General features: G+C 49.9%; 2 protein-coding genes across 2 annotated transcripts in view; one reads left to right on the top strand and one right to left on the bottom strand.

Annotated features, from left to right (window-relative positions):
* The window catches only part of NAXE (NAD(P)HX epimerase), a 5,617-nt gene extending 886 nt beyond the window's left edge, over positions 1–4,731 (top strand). Inside the window, exons 3-6 of the mRNA XM_075330794.1 lie at positions 231–341; positions 1,556–1,669; positions 1,851–1,998; positions 4,381–4,731. Coding sequence (XP_075186909.1) covers positions 231–341; positions 1,556–1,669; positions 1,851–1,998; positions 4,381–4,583 — 576 coding nt within the window. The 3' untranslated portion in view covers positions 4,584–4,731. The remainder of the gene's footprint in view (positions 1–230; positions 342–1,555; positions 1,670–1,850; positions 1,999–4,380) is intronic.
* On the bottom strand, positions 4,731–11,709 carry GPATCH4 (G-patch domain containing 4). The gene is made up of 8 exons (XM_075330793.1): positions 11,603–11,709; positions 10,129–10,226; positions 9,306–9,379; positions 8,914–9,006; positions 8,709–8,816; positions 8,235–8,341; positions 7,558–7,608; positions 4,731–6,981 (listed from the first exon to the last, which is right to left on the bottom strand). Exons 2-8 carry the CDS (start codon positions 10,205–10,207, stop codon positions 6,363–6,365), a joined length of 1,131 nt encoding a protein of 376 aa, XP_075186908.1. The 5' UTR covers positions 10,208–10,226; positions 11,603–11,709; the 3' UTR covers positions 4,731–6,362.
* Between the last annotated feature and the right edge of the window lie 1,528 nt (positions 11,710–13,237).

Raw genomic sequence — 13,237 nt, 5'->3', positions numbered from 1 at the left:
GTGGGGGAGTAAAGGTATATCATTGGGTTAAGACCACATGGGTCTTTATAGGATCTGTGTACACAAAACGGGAATCTGTTTAACCACTTAAATGCCACAGTCAATCTTTGAGAGGCGTCTGCATGTGTAGTTTGACGTCACTGAATGTTTCTTATGAATAAAGATATCGTTTTGAAGACCTCTGCTGTACAGCTGATATGTGATGCATTTTTTTCTGTCTGGGATTGCAGGCTTACCCAGTGAGCTCCTTCACGTCCAGTCTGCCCACAGTGCTGGTAATTTGTGGCCCTGGGAACAATGGTGGTGACGGACTGGTGTGCGCCCGACACCTCAAGCTCTTTGTAAGTCGTGGATGACCACTTCCCCTTTAAGTAACCTCTGAGCACTGCGATATACAGTACATCAACCTATAGAATGTAGATCAGTCTGCAAATGATGGGTCCCAATGACCAAAAGGAAGTGCCCCACCTTCCCGCACACTCAGGTGTCTCCTGTCCTGGTGATTTGTGACCCCACTGATCCCGTGCTCCGGAGCAAGTGGTTATTTATCACTCTTGCAGGCAATTGTATAAAGTAGAAGTAAAAGTTTGTGGTGTTTGTGCTTTTCAAATACACAATGCATTAAGAGAGCAAACGCCTCCGGGAACATAACAGCGAGTGAAAGGTAGGTGTACCGTGTGTAGGAGAAAATAAAAACTAGGTAAATATTACAGCCCTTCCTCTACTTAAAAGCCACTTCAACAAACACACAACTTGTTCCCGGCCACGTAAGAATGTTCAATATGTGAAAGAGTAGAATGGAGAGCGGTACAGAAAATAAATACCGCCATATGTCAGAATAATCCTTATCTCAGAGTAAGTTCTCCTGAATTACCTCCTGTATTAGACTCCAGAGCTGCACTCACTACTCTGCTAGTGCAGTCATTGTGTACATACATTACTGATCCTGAGTTACCTCCTGTATTATACTCCAGAGCTGCACTCACTATTCTGCTGGTGCAGTCACTGTGTACATACATTACTGATCCTGAGTTACATCCTGTATTATACTCCACAGCTGCACTCACTATTTTGCTGGGGCAGTCACTGTGTACATATATTACTGATCCTGAGTTATAGGCTGTGTTATTCTCCAGAGCTGCACTCACTATTCTGCTGGGGCAGTCACTGTGTACATATATTACTGATCCTGAGTTACCTCCTGTATTATACTCCAGAGCTGCACTCACTATTCTGCTGGGGCAGTCACTGTGCAGATACATTACTTACCCTGTACTGATCCTGAGTTACCTCCTGTATTGTACTCCAGAGCTGCACTCACTATTCTGCTGGTGCAGTCACTGTGTACATACATTACTGATCCTGAGTTACCTCCTGTATTATACTCCAGAGCTGCACTCACTATTCTGCTGGGGCAGTCACTGTGCAGATACATTACTTACCCTGTACTGATCCTGAGTTACCTCCTGTATTGTACTCCAGAGCTGCACTCATTATTCTGCTGGTGCTCTTGCTGTGTCCATACGTAGCTCACGGTTCTCTCCTTTCTTCGCAGGGTTATGAACCAGCTGTATATTATCCCAAGCGCACAAACAAGACCCTGTTTGAGAATTTAACCACCCAGTGCCAGAAAATGGACATCCCCTTTCTGTCCGAGTTTCCAGAAGAGGTAACGTCTTTATAATCTGTTAAATGAACACACCACTGTATAATTAACTGCCAATTGGGAGGAGCTTCTTCCTGGACTGTTACCCCCTTACGCCTATATGGGGTGATATATACTTTGAGGCCTTGTATTAACTGTTTCGCTGAAGTAGTTTGTGTTGTAATCACTCGTGTGCTTTTTCTAGGCCGATGTGATCGATGGAGCCTACAACTTGGTCATTGATGCCATATTTGGATTCAGCTTTAAGGGCGCAGTGCGGGAACCCTTTGGCAGCATCCTGAATACTCTGAAACGAATCACCATACCCATCGCAAGTGTAGACATCCCGTCAGGTAACTCCACCACATCCTCATGCACTAGACCAGGGGTCTCAAACTCAGCTGGGTGTATGGGCCGCACACAGAAAAAAAATAATTTGAGGGGCCGCATTCTTTTCAGGACAAAGTGACATTGGTAGTGGTACCATATATATATATATAACGCACACATTTTTTTTGTAAGTAATACAGTTTTATTTACAATAAGCACTGCATAGTAATTTTGGCCAACATCTTGTAGTAATGTGCCCCATCCTGTTCCCCATTCTGTAAAAATGTGCGCATCCTTGCCCCCTTGTAGCAATGTGCCCCATGCAGGTCCCCTTCTTATAATAATGTGCCCCCATGCAGGTGCCATTCTTGTGGTAATGTGCCCCATATGCAGGTCCCCTTCCTATAGTAATGTGCTTCATGCAGGTCCCTTTCTTGTATTAATGTGCCCCATGCATGTCTTCTTGTAGTAAACACACACACACACCCTGTGCAGCCTCAGCTAACACACACACACACACCCTCTGCAGCCTCAGCTAACACACACATACACACCCTGTGCAGCCTCAGCTAACACACACACACACCCTGTGCAGCCTCAGCTAACACACACACACACACACACACACCCTGTGCAGCCTCAGCTAACACACACACACACCCTGTGCAGCCTCAGCTAACACACACACACACACCCTGTGCAGCCTCAGCTAACACACACACACACACCCTGTGCAGCCTCAGCTAACACACACACACACACCCTGTGCAGCCTCAGCTAACACACACACACACCCTGTGCAGCCTCAGCTAACACACACACACACCCTGTGCAGCCTCAGCTAACACACACACACACACACACCCTGTGCAGCCTCAGCTAACAGACACACACACCCTGTGCAGCCTCAGCTAACAGACACACACACACCCTGTGCAGCCTCAGCTAACAGACACACACACACCCTGTGCAGCCTCAGCTAACAGACACACACACACCCTGTGCAGCCTCAGCTAACAGACACACACACACCCTGTGCAGCCTCAGCTAACAGACACACACACACCCTGTGCAGCCTCAGCTAACAGACACACACACCCTGTGCAGCCTCAGCTAACAGACACACACACACCCTGTGCAGCCTCAGCTAACAGACACACACACACCCTGTGCAGCCTCAGCTAACAGACACACACACACCCTGTGCAGCCTCAGCTAACAGACACACACACACCCTGTGCAGCCTCAGCTAACAGACACACACACACCCTGTGCAGCCTCAGCTAACAGACACACACACACCCTGTGCAGCCTCAGCTAACAGACACACACACACCCTGTGCAGCCTCAGCTAACAGACACACACACACCCTGTGCAGCCTCAGCTAACAGACACACCCTGTGCAGCCTCAGCTAACAGACACACACACACCCTGTGCAGCCTCAGCTAACACACACACCCTGTGCAGCCTCAGCCAGCAGCAGAAACACACACACACAAACCCTGTGCAGCCTCAGCTAACACACACACACACAAACCCTGTGCAGCCTCAGCCAGCAGCAGAAACACACACACACCCTGTGCAGCCTCAGCCAGCAGCAGAAACACACACACACCCTGTGCAGCCTCAGCCAGCAGCAGAAACACACAAAAACATTCTGCTCACCTATCCTCCGTCGGTTCAGCAGCACGCAGGCATGTGGACCCGATAATGATCACAGCTCCTGCCTGTCACTGCTGTACTTTCTGCCGGCGCGTGCCGAGTTCTCACTGCACAACAGCCACTGGCCAATCACAGGTAAGCATCTGAGGTCATATGGAGCAGGTGCTTGCCTCTGATTGGCAGGCGGCTGTTATTGTGTTCTGCAGCGAGAACTTTACTGTGCCCGGCAAAGGCAAAACTGTAAACTGAAATAGATAGCTGGAGGCTGCGGCCTCTTGCACCGGTCGCCGTCTTTACCGGGTCCACAGGCCGCAAGAAGCCACCTGAAGGGCCGCGTGTTTGAGACCCCTGCACTAGACTATATCTACACCAAACCTCTGTAAAAGTGACTGTATTCCAGAGCTGTATTCACAATTCTGACAGCTTCAAGCTTGAATCTTCCAAGAGTTCATGATAGTTCAGTGTCTGACCAGAACTGAGCCTGCTAATTTACAATAAGGGAAAGTGATGATTTTAAATCCAACATCGTACACCAATATTATAGGAGCTTAGTTCAAGTGTTTGGTGCAGAATAGTGAGTGCAGCTCTGGAGTATAATACAGGATGTAACTCAGGATCAGTAATGTAATGTATGTACACAGTGACTGCACCAGCAGAATAGTGAGTGCAGCTCTGGAGTATAATACAGGATGTAACTCAGGATCAGTAATGTGCATATATATTTCTGAATTTCTTTTGTAGGATGGGATGTGGAGAAGGGAAATCCAGACGGGCTGCAGCCAGACATGCTCATTTCTCTGACAGCCCCCAAGCAGTCGGCCGTTCACTTCTCCGGACGCTATCACTACCTGGGCGGCCGCTTTATCCCCGTGGCCTTACAGAAGAAGTACAACCTTACCCTCCCGGACTACCCCGATACAGACTGTGTGCGCAGACTGCTCTAGAGAGGCAGTAGAAGGATCCCAATTACAGAGACACAACTGAAGCCCATCAGCGAGAGAGGAGCGAACATTCAGGGAGCTGCTTCTTCATCATGACTACAACTGAACCTGGACACTTTGTAGAGAACCAATAAATACATTAAAAAAAGTATTTAAAAAGATGTGCATTTAATAAGAGCAATGGTCCTAATCTGGCCAAGCCCCACTTCTGATTTTCCTACTGCAGAATAGCGTCACACATGTAAAGTAGCCGCTTATCTTCCCAGTGACACTGATGCAACTTTACCCATCAAGCATTACGGGACAAGTAAGGGTTAAGGTACGCTCACACGAGTATTGAAATTGAACGAGTGCAATGCGAGAAAATCTCGCATTGCACTATGACCAATGTTTTGGTCTGATTCTGGATGCGAGAAAAGCGGGAGCAGTATCACTCGCACCCATTCAAGTGAATGGGTGCGAGAGAAACATCGGACTGTATTCTGATATTATCCCAGTGCAGTGTGATATACGCACAGGCCGACAATGGAGATGGGGGGGAAGGGGGTGTTAACCCCTCCACCTCTTCCACAGTGCCCACCCTCAGCTTCGCAGCTGAGACCTGATTGCAGGATTGGGTCACAGTCGCATGACACCCGGCTCACACTCGTAACAGAGCCTGAGCCAGGGGTCATTAGCATGTCGCATCCGATGCCATATGCTCGTGTGAGTCCAGCTTTAAAAAGATCATTTTACCCCCAACATTGGATGGAGATCACTCCCTATTTTTCCTTTATGACAGTACTTTTTATTTTGTTGCATATTAAAAACATTACTGAGGACATAATTACATCCAGCTCTTTAAATATTGCAGGAGAACAGCTCCTGTCTGAAGATTTTACTTCCCTATCCGCCATAAAACAAGACCTGAGGCTTAGGCTAGTTTCACACTTGCGTTGAACGGCATCCGTTGCATATAAAAGCACAACGGTTCGTACAAAACAACGGAAAACGCTTTTTTTTTTTCTCCTTTACAGTTTTACCGGCAGCAGACCATTGTGAACGATCAGCTGATCGCCGGGCGCTCAGCTGATCGCTCTCACATGCCGGCGGCCGGGCGCTCAGCTGATCGCTCTCACATGCCGGCGGCCGGGCGCTCAGCTGATCGCTCTCACATGCCGGCGGCCGGGCGCTCAGCTGATCGCTCTCACATGCCGGCGGCCGAGCGCTCAGCTGATCGCTCTCACATGCCGGCGGCCGGGCGCTCAGCTGATCGCTCTCACATGCCGGCGGCCGGGCGCTCAGCTGATCGCTCTCACATGCCGGCGGCCGGGCGCTCAGCTGATCGCTCTCACATGCCGGCGGCCGGGCGCTCAGCTGATCGCTCTCACATGCCGGCGGCCGGGCGCTCAGCTGGTCGCTCTCACATGCCGGCGGCCGGGCGCTCAGCTGAACGTTCGGCCACCAAGAGACAAAATAAAGTTTCTGTGATTAAATAAAATAAAAATGAGCATGCGCAATGAAAAATAGAGGATTCCGCCCCTCAAAAAAACGTTACATGCTGCGTTACTTCCGCCCGGCGGAAGCAACGCAGGTACTTTTGGCACAATCCATCATCCATACAAGTCTATGGGAAACAGCAGAATCCGTTTAATGAATTCCGCTGTTTTCCAAAAGAGTGAATTGTGATGGAAGGAATAAAACGCAAGTGTGAAAGTAGCCTTAGGTGATGGACAACAAAAGAAAAAAATAAATCCCAATAATGTCACAAAAAAGTGGCAAGTCGTCATCTCCGGAAATGGTTCAGTCCTTCCGTTTTGATTTCTTTTTCTTCTTTTCTCGCCTCGATCTTCCTCCTTCCCCAATTTCCTCATCCATTTTCCCCTTCTTACTTTTGTGTTTTCTGGAAGGCTCCTCTTCAGTCATGACCAGCTCTTCATGGTCTGACCTTTTCTTCTTGGACTTTCTTGTTTCCTCTTCTGTGTGCTCGGTTTCTCCATCCTCTGTGTGACCATTAGTTATAGACTCTTCACTCTCGGCTGTTTTCCTCCTCTTCTTCTTTTTCTTAGGTCTTTGATGATCAATTTCGTGGTCACTAAGAACCTCTGCTTCTTCGGCTAGCTCTGGTCTCTTCTTCGAAGTCCTTGTATCCTCCGTCCAACCATTGAGCGTCTCTTCCACCAATTCTCCACAGATTTCCTTTCTTAGCTTCTTTCTCTTCTTCGGAATTTCAGAGAGATTGTTCCGTTCTTCGTCATCATATTTTCCTTCCCTCCGTTTCTTCTTCTCGTCCACAGGCCTTACTCCAGACTTGGACGATTTCGGCTCAGTTTCCTTCCTTCCATACTTTTCCATAAACGCTTTTTCCTGCTCTTCAATTCTGGAGAGTTTGGCGCTCATAGTCAGTCCATGTCTCGCCCCTCTGTGGAGACAGCAAGTAAAACATCACTAACTGTGTCAGTAGGGCCTGTGCCACATGGGGGACTACTGCAATCCTCGCATGACACTTGGCTCACGCTGGCAGCACAGCAGGAGCCGAGTGTCACTGTGACTGAAGTCCGATCTTGCGAGCGGACCACAGCTGCGGGGGGCTGGCCGGCTCTGAGGAGGGGAGGGATTTATCTCCCTCTCTCCTCCGTTGCCGGCTATTGCCATTCTCGCTCTGCACTCAGTACACCGGTGTAATGCGAGTGCAGTGCAATTTTTCTCTCGCCCCATAGACTTGAATGGGTGCAAGAGAAAACAGGATCACATTTCACCCCCAGCATGCTGCGACTATTTTCTTGATCAGATTAGGGCTGAGAAATAATCGCTCATGTGTGCTGGCACATAGGCTAATACTGGTCCGAGTGGAATGCGATCTTTTATCACATTCCACTCGCTACGATTTTCATACCGTGTGGCTTAGGCCTAAGACTCAGCCACTTTTAAGACATCACTAAAGAGGACACCTACACTTTCCCATCCCCTTATTATTCAACAGCTGCAATGAACCTACTTGTGTGCTGTCCGACCACCGCAGATCTTCACAAGGTCCTCATCCGACAACCTGCGGGAATCAAACATATCACTGGTGAGGAGTTGTTATCAGTCATTGTAGAGGAGGACGAAGTGAACTGTGACATTATTATGAACGGTGGATCCTGTGTTATCTCTCATTGTACAGGAGAAGAGGAGGTGGTGAGCTGTGACATCACCTATTATGAATGGTGGATCCTGTGTTATGTCCTTGTACAGGAGAAGGTGAGCTGTGACATCACCTATTGTGAATGGTGGATCCTGTGTTATCTCATTGTACAGAAGAGGAGGTGGTGAGCTGTGACATCACCTATTAAGAATGGTGGATCCTGTGTTATGTCCTTGTACAGGAGAAGGTGAGCTGTGACATCACCTATTGTGAATGGTGGATCCTGTGTTATGTCATTGTACAGGAGAAGAGGAGGTGGTGAGCTGTGACATCACCTATTGTGAATGGTGGATTGTGTGCTATCTACTATATATAGAGGTGTTATCAGTCGTTGTACAGGAGGAGGTGAGTTGAGACATCACCTATTGTTCTGGCCAAGTAAGCCTGAGATGTAGACCTCATCAGTGGTAATAGGGTAGACTGGGCCCTTTAATGCGCCAAATATTAAGTGAGGAACACAGGACGTAGAATTCCAAGTCACAACGTACTTTGTTGCAGAAGATAAATCAAGTTTCGAATCCTCGTCTTCACTTCCTTCCGAAGAGCATGATGAATCTTCTACCGGCTTCTCCCCCCCTGACATCAATGTGGCCGACTGCAAATGCCATGGGACAGAAAACAGACATCCAATTACGGGGTCACTCCACCACCGAATATACGGATTTATAATATAGATCATCTCTGCAGATACTTGGTTTAGTTTACCAAAGATGAATTCTCCAACCCCTTCACGACAAATATGTCTTAACCCAGATCATGCCTTTGATGCAGGCTCAAATGCCAAGCCTGCATCCTGCCCCTGCGCAGAAAAGGCCAGCAGCCCCCCCGCGCAGTAAAGGCAGTGATTCCCGCCTCTGCGGATGTGCTGAATGCCACTGACCACCTTAAAGTAAACTTCACAAACCCCTTCTAGCATATGGAGGGGGCCGACAACTGGTGATCATTATGCCCCAGGGACGAACCTTAATGAAGCGTCCATAGAGCATGTTATTGTTGAGCATGGCCTTTCGAGGCTTCTTACTGGACACTGTGACGTCATCTCCTGAGACTTTCTTCACCTTAACACCGTCCTGAAGACAGAGCGAAAATAAGGTAAAACAAAGCAGCCCCTCTTTTACGTTCCCCTTCTCCCAAACATGGCCGTCATGCAGAAGCTCCTGCGCTCACCTCGTCCTTCTCCACCGAGATGCTGGAAGCCGTCTTATTGAACACGTGATCCCACCAGTGGAAGGTGAACTGCTCAGCGGAGTTATGTCCCACCTAGGGGGCGAAATTCATGTCACAAGGATATACACGTCAGACAGTAGCGGGATAGGGTCTCAATTTTCTGGGAACAATTCCTATCCAGAGCATCTAATAATCTGTGTGTACCTCCTAACATCAGGGCACACGTTTGATGTGGAGTTCCCCCAGCACCGGGGCACGGAGCTTCAGAAGACCCCTTGACATCAGGGCAAAAAGCTGAGAGGGACCCCCCAAGCAACAAGGCATAAAGCTTATAGGGAATGGTTGTTGAGTCCTTCTTGAGAGCCCTATTACCAGGAATATGAGCCCCTTACCCCGGCGGTGTCACACTTCACTTTCACTTTAATGGCCTCAGAAATCCCGTCCTCACGCTTCCCAAGTCCTTTTCCTGAAGAGAGATGCAGAAGATGGCAGGTAAAGCACGACATCTACACGAAGAGGGCGAGACCCCCCCACCGACTACAGTGTATGACACAGACATGACGCTGCCCCTACTAACTGATAAAAATACCAAACACGAGCTATCCACTCCGCAACATCCCGATCTGCTCAGCGCTGTGCTCTGCTGTGTCGTGCCCCCCAGCGCTAAGCCGCGTCGCCCTCCCCAGCATTGCCCTCCCCAGCTCTCCGCCGCGTCGCCCTCCCCAGCGCTCCTCCGCGTCGCCCTCCCCAGCCCTCCGCCGCGTCGCCCTCCCCAGCCCTCCGCCGCGTCGCCCTCCCCAGCCCTCCGCCGCGTCGCCCTCCCCAGCCCTCCGCCGCGTCGCCCTCCCCAGCCCTCCGCCGCGTCGCCCTCCCCAGCCCTCCGCCGCGTCGCCCTCCCCAGCCCTCCGCCGCGTCGCCCTCCCCAGCCCTCCGCCGCGTCGCCCTCCCCAGCCCTCCGCCGCGTCGCCCTCCCCAGCCCTCCGCCGCGTCGCCCTCCCCAGCCCTCCGCCGCGTCGCCCTCCCCAGCCCTCCGCCGCGTCGCCCTCCCCAGCCCTCCGCCGCATCGCCCTCCCCCGCCCTCCCCAGCGTCGCCCTCCCCAGCCCTCCGCCGCGTCGCCCTCCCCAGCTCTCCGCTCTCCTCAACGCTCTGTCACTTTCAACACTCTGCTACGTTGCGCACTTCAATGCTCTACTATTTCGCTCTGCTCTGCTCACCTTCCGTCCAGCCGTGCCGCTGCATCTGCTGCTCTGCGAACTTCAGGCCCGCGCCCCTCATATTGGATGGGGCATCCATGTTATAAATGGACAGGCGGCTATGAATAGAAATACAAGCCCTAGTTATATCATATACAACAGCTGACCTGGGGCTCCTTGCTATGGGGACACTACAGATCCCAGCAAGTACAGGACACATCAGTCCAGAGGACCTGTCTATGAGGAGGCGTCAGAGGAAAGAGGACACTACAAGTAACATGTAGAGCACATGGAAACTGTCAGCAGCCAGGAGTAACAATAACAGTATACATGGAAAGCCTCAGCAGCATGGAGGTAGTGACATCACACACCGGGCAGTAATAATCACACATATGACGTGACACACGGGGCATTAATAATCACACATATGACGTGACACACCGGGCATTAATAATCACACATATGATGTGACACACCGGGCAGTAATAATCACACATATGATGTGACACATGGGGCAGTAATAATCACACATATGACGTGACACACGGGGCAGTAATAATCACACATATGATGTGACACACCGGGCAGTAATAATCACACGTGACCACACACGGGCAGTAATAATCACACATATGACATCACACACCGGGCAGTAAAAATCACACATATGACATCACACACGGGGCAGTAATAATCACACATATGACATCACACAGCGGGCAGTAATAATCACACATATGATGTGACACACGGGGCATTAATAATCACACATATGATGTGACACACCGGGCAGTAATAATCACACATATGACATCACACACCGGGCAGTAAAAATCACACATATGACGTGACACACGGGGCAGTAATAATCACACATATGACGTGACACACCGGGCAGTAATAATCACACATATGACGTGACACACGGGGCAGTAATAATCACACATATGACGTGACACACGGGGCAGTAATAATCACACATATGACGTGACACACGGGGCAGTAATAATCACACATATGACGTGACACACGGGGCAGTAATAATCACACATATGACGTGACACACGGGGCAGTAATAATCACACATATGACGTGACACACCGGGCAGTAATAATCACACATATGACATCACACACGGGGCAGTAATAATCACACATATGACATCACACACCGGGCAGTAATAATCACACATATGACATCACACACCGGGCAGTAAAAATCACACATATGACATCACACACCGGGCAGTAAAAATCACACATATGACATCACACACCGGGCAGTAAAAATCACACATATGACATCACACACCGGGCAGTAAAAATCACACATATGACATCACACACGGGGCAGTAATAATCACACATATGACGTCACACACCGGGCAGTAATAATCACACATATGACATCACACACCGGGCAGTAATAATCACACATGACATCACACACCGGGCATTAATAATCACACATATGACGTCACACACCGAGAACTCACCTCACTCCCGGCGCTTCTCTAATAATCCCGGCACTCAGCAGGACCGCGGCGCCGGCGTGGAGAACAGCATGGGCGCTGCCATCTTCCCGGAAGTGACGTCACTCGCACCTAGTTCTGAGTCGTTAATGATTTCCTCCCTACAAGAAGAAGGGAGGATACAGATCTGCGTGTACCAGCACACAGTGACGTCACACCGTGTATACTGCGCACAGTGACGTCAGCACACCGTATATACTGCGCACAGTGACGTCAGCACACCGTATATACTGCGCACAGTGACGTCACACCATGCATACTACACACAGTGACGCTCTGTTATGGGGGATCTATGGATGACCACTATTATGGGGGACCTGTGGATGATGCTCTTATAGGGGATCTATGGATGATGCTCTGTTATGGGCGATCTGTGAATACTACTGTTATGGGGATCTGTGGAGGATGATGCTGTTATGGGGATCTGTGGATTAACCTGTTGTGGGGATCTGTGGAGGACGCTCTGTTATGGAGGAAATGTGGAGGATGCACAGTTATGGGGGATCTGTGGATGACACTGTTATGAGGAATCTGTGGAAGACGCTCTATTATGGGGGATCTGTGGATGACGCTTTGTTATGAGGACTCTGAGGATGACGCTTTGTTATCAGGACTCTGTGGATGACACTGTTATGGGGGATCTGTGGAGGATGCTCTGTTGTGGTGGATCTGTGGAGGATGCTCTGTTGGGGGATCTGTGGAGGATGCTCTGTTGGGGTGGATCTGTGGAGGATGCTCTGTTACGGGGATCTGTGGATGACACAGTTATGGGAGATCTGTGGAGGATGCTTTGTTACGAGGGATCTATGGAAGACGCGGTGTTATGGGGAATCTGTGGATGACGCTGTTATGGGGGATCTGTCGATGACACTTATGGGGGATCTGTGGATGATGCTCTGTTACGAGGGATCTATGGAATATGCGGTGTTATGGGGAATCTGTGGATGACGCTGTTATGGGGGATCTGTGGAGGACGCTGTTATGGGGGATCTGTGGATGACGCTGTTATGGGGGATCTGTGGATGACGCTGTTATGGGGGATCTGAGGATGTAACTGTTATGGGGGATCTATGGAAGACGCGGTGTTATGGGGAATCTGTGGATGACGCTGTTATGGGGGATCTGTGGATGACGCTGTTATGGGGGATCTGTGGATGGTGCTCTGTTATGGGGGATCTGTGGATGACGCTGTTATGGGGGATCTGTGGATGACGCTGTTATGGGGGATTTGTGGATGACACTGTTATGGGGGATTTGTGGAGGACGCTCTGTTATGGGGGATCTGTGGAGGATGCTCTGTTATGGGGGATCTATGGGGGATGCTGTTATAGGGAATCTGTGGATGATGCTCTGTTACGGGGATGTGTAGATGACGCTCTGTTACCAGGGATCTCTGGAAGAAGTGATGTTATGGGGGATCTGTGGATGACACGGTTATGGGGATCTCTGGATGACGCTGTTCGGGAAGATCTGTGGATGATGCTATTATAAGGGATCTGTATATGACACACTGCCATCTGCTTCCTCTAGCGTTCTGCAGACCTCAGGAGATCAGCGTTGCCCCCGCTTCTCGTCCACCTCCCGTCCGCTCACTGCTCC

This window comes from Anomaloglossus baeobatrachus, chromosome 12 (genome assembly GCF_048569485.1).
Source record: "Anomaloglossus baeobatrachus isolate aAnoBae1 chromosome 12, aAnoBae1.hap1, whole genome shotgun sequence".
In the NCBI taxonomy this organism is placed as follows: Eukaryota; Metazoa; Chordata; class Amphibia; order Anura; family Aromobatidae; genus Anomaloglossus; species Anomaloglossus baeobatrachus.
Note: the sequence above shows the minus strand (reverse complement) of the source record. Positions and strands in the feature narration are given on the sequence as shown.